Raw genomic sequence first — 11,295 nt, 5'->3', positions numbered from 1 at the left:
GGTTTATAAATCACAGCATTCCCATCTGTGAATGATATGTGAAAGAATGGATATGTGCTATTTATGTGTACGACTAGCAGTGTGTGTTCGAAGGAGAAGGCACGAATGGCTGGATGGCTAAAAATCGGTTTGATGTGGGAACTCTTCACTGTACAATCTGGTTGTCTGCTTCTTCACAACACCTATATTCACCTCATCCCCCACTATGCATAGCCTCCAAAACCTAAACCTAGACTGTCTTTGGCAGGCTGGTGCCCGCCCTTAGATCTCCCTCTTAAAGGGGAATTCTGCCACTTTTCAACCTCATTCATCTCAGCACCAAACCAACCACTGGGCAAAAACTGGTTGTTTAAAAATCTATTTGATGATGTTGATTCAATGTGGAAAACTGTTTGGATTTACAAAAAGTTATCAACATAAGGGAACTTTTTTTAAATTTAATTTTTACCTGATATCTCAACCAAATGTAAATAAAAACGATTTTTTTAAATGATGTCTGTGCCCAGTGGGAAGTGTCTACATACACTACTATTCTAAAGTTTGGGGTCACTTAGAAAGTTCCTTGTTTTTTAAATAAAAGCAAATTTTTTGTCCATTAAAATAACATTAAATTGATCAGAAATACAGTGTAGACATTGTGAATGTTGTAAATTACTATTGTAGCTGGAAATTGCAAATTTTTAATGGAATATCTACATAGGTGTACAGAGGCCCATTATCACCAACCATCACTCCTGTGTTCCAATGGCACGTTGTGTTAGCTAATCCAAGTTTATCATTTTAAAAGGCTTATTGATCACTAAAAAACCCTTTTTTAGCACAGCTGAAAACTCTTGTTTTGATTAAAGAATCAATAAAACTGGCCTTCTTTAGGCTAGTTGAGTATCTGGAGCATCAGCATTTCTGGGTTCGATTACAGGCTCAAAATGGCCAGAGTTGCAAAGAATAAGCCATATCTCAGACTGGCCAATAGAAATAAAAGATTAAGATGGGCAAAAGAACACAGACACTGGACAGAGGAACTCTGCCTAGAAGGACAGCATCCCGGAGTCACCTCATCACTGTTGACATTGAGACTGGTGTTTTGCGGGTACTATTTAATGACGCTGCCAATTGAGGACTTGTGAGGCGTCTGTTTCTCAAACTAGACACTATAATGTACTTGTCCTCTTGCTCAGGTGTGCTCCGGGGCCTCCCACTCCCTTTTCTATTTTGGTTAGAGTCAGTTTGCACTGTTCTGTGAAGGGAGTAGTACACAGCATTGTACGTGATCTTCAGTTTCTTGGCAATTTCTCGCATGGAATAGCCTTAACAAGAATAGACTGACAAGTTTCAGAAGAACATACTTAGTTTATGGCCATTTTGAGCCTGTAATCAAACCCAGAAATGCTGATGCTCCAGATACTCAACTAGTCTAAAGAAGGCCAGTTTTATTGCTTCTTTAATCAAAACAAGAGTTTTTAGCTGTGCTAAAAAAGGGTTTTCTAGTGATCAATTAGTCTTTTAAAATGATAAACTTGGATTAGCTAACACAATGTGCCATTGGAACACAGGAGTGATGTTTGCTGATAATGGGCCTCTGTACACCTATGTAGATATTCCATAAAAAATCTGTCATTTACAGCTACAATAGTAATTTACAACATTAACAATGTCTACACTGTATTTCTGATCAATTTTATGTTATTTCAATGGACAAAAAATGTGATTTTCTTTCAAAAACAAGGACATTTCTAAGTGACCCCAAACTTTAGAACGGTAGTGTATGTGAAAACAGCACATTTCTGTGGTTAAAAAGATGCTTCTCTGTGACATCACAGGGTAGGATTAAAAGTAAAAAACTGATTTTCAAAACCTGCAATGAATTTCTAGCCCAAGGGAGGGTATTTTCTTGCTTCCCATATCACCGCAAATTTCATAGTGTTTGAAAATAAAAGTTTTTAAAATGTTTTTACTTTTGACGATGTCATCGGGTTGGCTCCTTGCTCCGACTATACTCCACGCCCACAGACGTTAGTTTCTTCTCCGCATTGAGTCTGGCTCTGAGTACTTCCCTGACCCTTCACCGATTGCGAACAAATTCAGGGCCGTCTGATTGGTCAAGACACTGATGGCTTGGGCCAGTGCCAGAACACGCTTGGGAAAAGCGGCTTTAATACTCTGATTGGTTAGAGGCGAACCAATCAGAGTATTAAAGGGACTTTGTGTTGTACAATGCCCCTCGTCACCACAGATGACTTCAATGATGGCAGTCTCAGACTAAAGTATGTAGCGAACGACAGAGCAGCAGAATAATTTAGTGTGAGTCATCAATCAGGCTAGTCATCGGGTAGAACTTTTTAACTAAAGATTTTTTTTCTACAAAACTTTTACACATATGTTGACTGGTATGTTGCTGGAGATAATGAACATGAGGTTGAAAAGTGGTGGAGTTGCCCTTTAACATCTACTCTACAGTAGTGTTGTCTTCATGTTTTGGTGGGATACATGTGTCTTGTGAGCTCCCTGATTCTCTTGTAGTATTTTTATATTGTTAGAGGGAGAGAAACTAAGCTGTGTAGAGGCTTTACTATGAATGCTGGATCGACACTGAGGGTGTCATTATATATAAGACCACAGTGCAAGTGTGTATGTAGTTTGTGGAGATAGTCTAATGGGGCCATCCAAAACTAACCCTCCATATAACAAGTAGCAGAGAAACAGGTCCCAATGTATCTAAAGAGAAACTCTGAAGGAATATTAAGTAAATTAACTCCACATCAGCTATGATGATATCCAAGCAATATATGTTAGTATGATACTGAATCTACATGACAGAGACTGAATATGAGTGTACATTTCCAGTCCTATGTCATGTCATGAAGGGGTGGTAGGTTGGGAAAAATCTGGCAAGGGCAACATGCTCTCTATGGAGTCAGCAGAGGGGAGGGAAAAGGATGCACATTTCACTTATGACATCATGACGTCCACAGATACCGAAGGATTTGTTGCTTTAACATGACCAGAACATGGCCAGATCGCCTGATTTAGACTACCGTTAGATTAGGTGTCATGCTACTGTCCTGGTGGGATCTTTTTCAGTGATGCCATTGGTTTCCACCTGACCATCTCACTGTTTGTCTATTCATTTGTCTATATGTCTGTCTGTGTGCATATCACAGGTTCAACGTTGCTCTCTGGACCAGCTACATTTTCTCCTCTCTTCTCCTTGTCATTCTCTCTTCTACTGTTTCTTCTTGCATGTAATCTGCCTCTCTGTCACAGAGCTGGCCCTTCCTCGTCGATGTAGCTGATGTGTTCCATCATTTGGGAGCATCCCTCCCCCCTCTCCCCTCCCCACTCCTGCATCTCAAGCTCCAGGTGTCCTGCCTCCAGCCTGGTGCCCCCCTGCGTCTCCCCCCTCAGAGAGTCCAGGGAGAACGGCCCCGGGAAGAAGGGCGAGGGGTTAAGACAGGACGTGGGAGGGATGAGGTTAGTGGAGGAGGAAAAGGTGGGGCTGAGCACCCTCAGCCTATGGTCTCCAGGCGAGGAGATGAGTGACGGGGGAGCAGAGCAATGGGAGGAAGGCGGGGGTGGGGTCTCCTGAGAGGGAGGCGGGGGGAACAGGCCCCTGCTGTGGCTACTGTGACTGCCTGGTCGAGAATGGTGGGGTCCCTGGCAGGGAGAGCAGGACGGCGAGGAGGAGAGAGACAGTGAGAAGGAAAGGGAGGGGGACGGGGTGCGGGAGGCAAGGGGAGGACGGTCCTGGACAGGGAAGAACCCGTTGCTAGAGACCGGGAGGTTGGAGTGGTTAGAACCGTTGGAGAGGTGGGTGGACCCCTCTGTGTCTCCTGTCCCAGGGGAAGGGGGGTTGGAGCGGAGTAAGTCCTTGGAGCATCTCCCTGGGGAGATTGGAGAATGGGCCTGGGCCGGAGGCCTCTGTGGAGGGGGGGTGGGGAGGAGGCAACCTGGCAGGTCCACCCTCCCTGTGTCAGCACTGTCCACGTCCAATAGTGAGCAGGACTGCGTTCGCCGGGGGTGGGGTTGTGGGGAGCAGGGCGGGGCTGGAGGTGGGACCACCAGAGGTGTCCTGGAGGACGGTTGGCTGGCACTGCTGGGGGGTGGAGTCAGGATGGGCGTCATGGCTGTCAGGATTGGCTGAGGCGCCACGAGGAGGAGGGGCCGGAGCAGGCGGGTCATTTCCTGCAGTTCCTGGCTGAGCTGAGAGACTTGCTGGGAGAGACTGCTCATCTGTAGACACAGAAGAGAGATGCGTGAGTGTGACTGAAACCAGAATATTAGTGTTTTTACGTGTTATGTTACTATATATTATGTTTTAGATTCATGACCAGTAATTGATATGTTTTTATGGATCACCCTGAAAACAGTGATGATTGTTGACCAGCTAGAACCACTCACCTCGTCACTCAGCTTAGAGACACTCTGTTTGATTTCTGACTGCTCCTGGATCCCTACACGAGCACACACACACACACACACACACACACACACACACACACACACACACACACACACACACACACACACACACACACACACACACACACACACACACACACACACACACACACACACACACACACACACACACACACGCACACAGACGGAGAGGTAAGTACATGTTGGAGAGAGAGCAGCAACAGACTGGTGGAGAGGAGATTGTATTACCTAGTCCTGGGGATGGTGGACCACTGTGTAGAAGACTGGAGCTAAACTCAAACTTTTGGGTTGAGTTCACATTTCTCTCTGTCTCAATACCATCCACAAACCTAGAGGGAGAGAAAGCGAGAGGGGGAGAGACAGAGGGAGAGAGAGTGAGGATCGAGATAATGAAAGAGGGGGAAAACAGTTGTCAGAGAGGAGTGGAGGATTTAAGCCTATGTTCAGCCCTGCCTTCCTCATTCCTTCTCCCTCTCTACTCTACTGTAGGTCTCTTCTCTCTCCCTCTGTCTCTCCCCCTCTACTCTACTGTAGGTCTCTTCTCTCTCCCTCTGTCTCTCCCCCTCTACTCTACTGTAGGTCTCTTCTCTCTCCCTCTGTCTCTCCCCCTCTACTCTACTGTAAGTCTCTTCTCTCTCCCTCTGGCTCTCCCCCTCTACTCTACTGTAGGTCTCTTCTCTCTCCCTCTGTCTCTCCCCCTCTACTCTACTGTAGGTCTCTTCTCTCTCCCTCTGGCTCTCCCCCTCTACTCTACTGTAGGTCTCTTCTCTCTCCCTCTGTCTCTCCCCCTCTACTCTACTGTAGGTCTCTTCTCTCCCCCTCTACTCTATTGTAGGTCTCTTCTCTCTCCCTCTGGCTCCAGATGTTATGTTCAAACAGCAACACAGCTGCCACCCCACTGAGTACATGTCAGGTGTGGGCTTCTCAAGCAGGGCTGGCAGGCGGGCTATGCAGTGTGCTGAACACACACACACACACACACACACACACACACACACACACACACACACACACACACACACACACACACACACACACACACACACACACACACACACACACACACACACACTCTCACTCTCACTCTCTCTCTGCAGCCAGGTCACTCAAGATCCAAAGTAATATTCGACAAATAAGATTTGATTTGATGTCCGCTGGGGTCGGGAATCGCCTTCAATACCAGCCACTAGGGGCAACGGTGAGCGCTATATTCCCATCAAGTAGACTCTGGTTAAGGTAAGGGTTAAAATTTGGGATAAGCTTAAACCAAAAAACGATTGCGTAGCACTGGGATTGAACCCGCTAGTCTCATGGACAAACATTGGATTCTGAAGTCAATTTCAAAATTTTGTGAGATCTTGTTGCATACTGAGCCTGCTGCCTGGTGTGGAGGGAAATCCACACTCCCTCCACTGGGACCCAATAGCACCGTCAGTTAGTTGCCATGGCAGCCAGACAGGCACTGGAGGATCAACGCTCAAGTGTTAATTGTGTTCAGTTCCAGTTCCTCTACCAGCCACCATGAAATAGACAAGTCTACTGTAATACAGCAATTCAATCCTCTGCCTGAGTTTAAACCAGCTTGTTACAACTGTATACAAACTGTGGGGTATGATTTGTGTGTGTATGGGAGTGAGGCTGTGTGTGTTTCTCCTACCTGGGACTAAGCTCTGGCGGTGCGCTGCTGAAGCTGACCACAGGTATCTGCAGGGTGGCGGGGCGGGTGTGTTCTGAGGGGGGGCGGAAGGGCCGAGGGGGCAGCAGGGGGGAGCGCAGGGGCGAGTTAAGAACCCTGGTGAGACGTAAAGGGGAACGGGGGGCACACGATACAGAGCTCTGTTCTTCATCACCCTCCTCATCCTCCTTAATGGAAGAAAGCTTCTTCACCAGGCCTCCGTTACTCTCCCAGTCAACCTAGAGAGAGAGATAGATAGAGAGAGAGATGAGAATGGTAATCTGATAACAGGGAATTCTATACAGATGGGTAAGGTAACTTAACATCCCATCATGCTTAGGGTCAAGTATAAAATGCTGGGCAGGCCATTATTTTGCCCCCAGAGAATGACAATGCCTCCATCCACAGGGCACATGTGGTCACTGAATGGTTTGATGAGAAAATGATGTAAACCATATGTCATGACCTTCTCAGTAACCAGGTCTCAACCCTATTGAGATTCTGAAGCGGCTCCTGAGACAGCGTTTTCCACCACCATCAAGAAAACTTCAAATTATGGAATTTCTCGTGGAAGAATGGTGTCACATCCCTCCATTAGAGTTCCAGACATATATAATCTATGTCAAGGTGCATTGAAGCTGTTCTGGGTCGTGGTGGCCCAACACCCTATTAGGACACTTTATGTTGGTGTTTCCTTTATTTTGGCAGTTACCTGTATTATATCCAGTTCCTTCAAATCTGCAAAATATGAAATGGTATTATTGTTACTGTTTTCTGATCAGGCTAGTGGAAGGAGAGGAGAGTGATCCATTCCACAAGAAGACCAGCCAGTACAGTGGGTGCAGTAGCAACAGAGTACCAGTGGGAGGCAGACTTGTACAACTCTACTCCCAGCTTCTCTCTTTCTCTCTCTCTCTGAGGTTGTGTATGATAGATCCATTCCTCAAACACCTTTGTCCCTCCATGTCCCCTCTCACCCAGCCCACCCCTCGCCAACCCCAAATTAATAATTTAACAATGTCAAATGACTTCCATAACCCGTGCAGCCAAACAGAGCATCAATTAGCGGGCTGTGAGATTACATGAGAAGGCGTAATGTTGAAAGGACAGGCTAAATCCACTAGTCTTAGACAACAAACACCACCTGCTACAACACATTACTAATGGATTGGAAAGGTGTCATGTTGGTGTACATGGCTGAGACAGAGAGGGAGAGAGATGGATGGAGATGAAGGAGGAGGTGTGTTCTATTTGTTCTGCCCTTACAGATGCCAGGTGATGCCAGGTGTTGCCAGGTGGGGTGGTGGGTGTGTGTGTATGCAGATCTCATCCACTATCTAAACAGAGAGCTTGTACCTGAATCCATGTCCACAGGCCTATTCAGTAAATGAGCTAATGAATGGGTATGATATTCCACCATACTCCACCAACGCCCCACTCTTTCTCTTTTCTTCCCTTCTTTCACCTTGATCAAAGACATTCGTTCCTTCCTCCCCCTCTCTCTGTCCTTTCTTCTACTGTCATCCCCCACTCCCCTCATATCAGTTCGCCCTTCACAGTAGAGTCTATTTTTAACTCCCACTTTCTAATCTTAGCTCACAGCCCCAAAGGCAAGCAGGGGCTGCTTTACTGTGCGGGGGTGGGTGTGTTCACGTGCCTGTGTTCCTTCACATTCACATGATGTGTTTAATGTATGCATGGCGTGACTTCCATGGCCACAAGCATGCTGGAATGCAAGCAAGCGTGTAAGTGTGTGTTTAGTCAGAATGTTTAAGAATGAGTATTTATCTGCAGCCTATCTAGACTGTGAGCATGTGTGCACGTTTGTTAAACGTTTGTGTATGATGCAGTGTGTGTGTGTGTGTGTGTGTGAGTGTGCACATGAAAGCAAGAGCACGCTCGTGTGTGAACCCCAGTAGGTTGTATGTAAGTAGGGGAAGCGAGCCTGTTTCTGTAGCATGAGGCAGCTTGATGTACCAGTACACCACCCTGGACAGGACACTAGTCTGTCTCCTGTTTCTGTAGCATGAGGCAGCTTGATGTACCAGTACACCCCCTGGACAGGACACTAGTCTGTCTCCTGTTTCTGTAGCACGAGGCAGCTTGATGTACCAGTACACCCCCTGGACAGGACACTAGTCTGTCTCCTGTTTCTGTAGCACGAGGCAGCTTGATGTACCAGTACACCCCCTGGACAGGACACTAGTCTGTCTCCTGTTTCTGTAGCATGAGGCAGCTTGATGTACCAGTACACCCCCTGGACAGGACACTAGTCTGTCTCCTGTTTCTGTAGCATGAGGCAGCTTGATGTACCAGTACACCCCCTGGACAGGACACTAGTCTATCTCCTGTTTCTGTAGCATGAGGCAGCTTGATGTACCAGTACACCCCCTGGACAGGACACTAGTCTGTCTCCTGTTTCTGTAGCATGAGGCAGCTTGATGTACCAGTACACCCCCTGGACAGGACACTAGTCTGTCTCCTGTTTCTGTAGCATGAGGCAGCTTGATGTACCAGTACACCCCCTGGACAGGACACTAGTCTGTCTCCTGTTTCTGTAGTGAGACAGCTTGATGTACCAGTACACCCCCTGGACAGGACACTAGTCTGTCTCCTGTTTCTGTAGTGAGACAGCTTGATGTACCAGTACACCCCCTGGACAGGACACTAGTCTGTCTCCTGTTTCTGTAGCATGAGGCAGCTTGATGTACCAGTACACCCCCTGGACAGGACACTAGTCTGTCTCCTGTTTCTGTAGCATGAGGCAGCTTGATGTACCAGTACACCCCCTGGACAGGACACTAGTCTGTCTCCTGTTTCTGTAGTGAGACAGCTTGATGTACCAGTACACCCCCTGGACAGGACACTAGTCTGTCTCCTGTTTCTGTAGCATGAGGCAGCTTGATGTACCAGTACACCCCCTGGACAGGACACTAGTCTGTCTCCTGTTTCTGTAGCATGAGGCAGCTTGATGTACCAGTACACCCCCTGGACAGGACACTAGTCTATCTCCTGTTTCTGTAGGGTGAGGCAGCTTGATGTACCAGTACACCCCCTGGACAGGACACTAGTCTGTCTCCTGTTTCTGTAGCGTGAGGCAGCTTGATGTACCAGTACACCCCTTGGACAGGACACTAGTCTGTCTCCTGTTTCTGTAGCATGAGGCAGCTTGATGTACCAGTACACCCCCTGGACAGGACACTAGTCTGTCTCCTGTTTCTGTAGCATGAGGCAGCTTGATGTACCAGTACACCCCCTGGACAGGACACTAGTCTGTCTCCTGTTTCTGTAGCGTGAGGCAGCTTGATGTACCAGTACACACCCTGGACAGGACGCTAGTCTGTCGCAGAGACTTACCCCCAATCCCGTTCATACTGAGTGCCAAGCAGAGATGCATCAGGTCCCATTTTTACAATCTTTGGTATGACTCAGCCAGGGATTGAACTCACAACCTTCCAATCTCAGGGTGGACACTAACCACAAGGCCACGGAGTTGGTATCAAGGAGGTTGGTGGCACCTTAATTGGAGAGGATGGGTTCATGGTAACGGCGGGAGCAGAAACCTTGTGTTTGATGCCATTCCATTTGCTCCATTCCGGACATTATTATGAGCCGTCCTCCCCTCAGCAGCCTCCTGTGGTTTGAACGTGTGTGTGTGTGTGTGTTTACTACATGTGTCTGTAAGTGTGTCTATGCGTACACTACAGTGTGCACAGAACTGACTGGTGTACCCAGTACATTGTGTTCCCTCCAGCGCCTGGCTCATGAGTCTCAGTCTTTCAGTCAGAAGTAAGTGAATCAGCAGAGACAGTGGGGACGGAATACATTCATTGCTGCTTTCACAAAGTTCCCAAACCCTCCTCCCTCCAGCACACACACACACACACACACACACACACACACACACACACACACACACACACACACACACACACACACACACACACACACACACACACTCTCTCTCTCTCTCTCTCTCTCTCTCTCTCTCAGCACACAATACCAAAATCAACATACTTAATAAAATAAATCACATTCAACTACATGGAGGTCCTCAATCAATAATTTAAACTTCCTGAGTGGCACCAGCACATGTAACTGCAGTCAACTCTGCATATTGTTTCACAAATTAGGGGCACAAAAACAAAAGACTCAAGGGATCTCTAATGTGATCCATTCCTGAGAACTGGTTTGTTAACTTATGATTCTTAACTTAACTAATGAAGTTATATATGAAGGGGGTTTCTGTAAGATTTCTTTGTAACTAAATCAAAGAGAATGCAGCTCTCTTCTTACAGACAGAGAGTTCCATCCCACATTTTATACAGACTACAATGATGAGTCCTAAAATTGTCCCCTGTGATAAAATATTGCAGACTGGTAGACTGCGTTCATGGTTTTCAAAACAGAGGTTGTCGCATGCATGTAAACAATATCACCTAAATCCAATACAGGGAGAAGCGTTGTTTGAACAATCTTTCTCATATTTTCAATACTGAGGCATGATTTATTTCTATATAAAAAAAAAATTTTGCATCTTAGCTTCTTAGTCAGATTTTCAATATGCATTACGAAGAGGACAACTTGTAATCAATCCAGACACCCAGGTACTTATATTGAGAAACAAGCTCCATTTGGGCTCCATTTGTAGCGTAAATACGCAGGTCCTCACGGTCAACATTTCGTGACATGGTTTTACTTGTATTTAACACAGATTTAAGATCCGTAAGTGATTTCTGAATTGAATCAAAGTCATGCTGAAGTCCACGAATGGCCTGCTACACCGAGGTGGCACAGGAATACAAAACTGTGTCATCATCTGCATAGAGAGGAATTCTACAAGTACTAACAGTGTTTCCTATGTCATTAATATACAAGGTGAACAATAATGGACCAAAAATCAAACCCTGAGGAACACCTTTTTGAATCTCAAGAAATTCAGATTTAACACCCCTCTGTCAAGATAACCTGAGTTGTTGCTAAGACAATACATTTTCCGAGCGGGAATCTGTTTCGTGATGGGCATGACTTCTGATAAATCCAATAGCTTCAGGAAAACAAAGTGTACGGGAATTTCGGACTTCCACCAATCTAACCATTGAGCTTCCCATAATAATGGTTGATGACTGCTGTCCATTTCGAGCCGGAGCCCTCAGCCCAACCCTAGCCCCACCAGGGGC

At 46.5% G+C, this 11,295-nt stretch overlaps 1 protein-coding gene across 1 annotated transcript in view; it reads right to left on the bottom strand.

Moving 5' to 3' along the window:
* Window positions 1-1,692: 1,692 nt before the first annotated feature.
* LOC109867835 (potassium voltage-gated channel subfamily H member 8-like) overlaps window positions 1,693-11,295 on the bottom strand; it is a 57,744-nt gene continuing 48,141 nt past the window's right edge. Inside the window, exons 13-16 of the mRNA XM_031796465.1 lie at window positions 6,098-6,354; window positions 4,669-4,769; window positions 4,399-4,451; window positions 1,693-4,230 (exon numbers count right to left, since the gene is read on the bottom strand). Coding sequence (XP_031652325.1) covers window positions 3,259-4,230; window positions 4,399-4,451; window positions 4,669-4,769; window positions 6,098-6,354 — 1,383 coding nt within the window. The 3' untranslated portion in view covers window positions 1,693-3,258. The remainder of the gene's footprint in view (window positions 4,231-4,398; window positions 4,452-4,668; window positions 4,770-6,097; window positions 6,355-11,295) is intronic.

The sequence above is a fragment of the Oncorhynchus kisutch genome, linkage group LG2 (assembly GCF_002021735.2).
Source record: "Oncorhynchus kisutch isolate 150728-3 linkage group LG2, Okis_V2, whole genome shotgun sequence".
NCBI classification, from domain to species: domain Eukaryota; kingdom Metazoa; phylum Chordata; class Actinopteri; order Salmoniformes; family Salmonidae; genus Oncorhynchus; species Oncorhynchus kisutch.
This window is presented reverse-complemented; position numbering and strand designations above follow the sequence as displayed.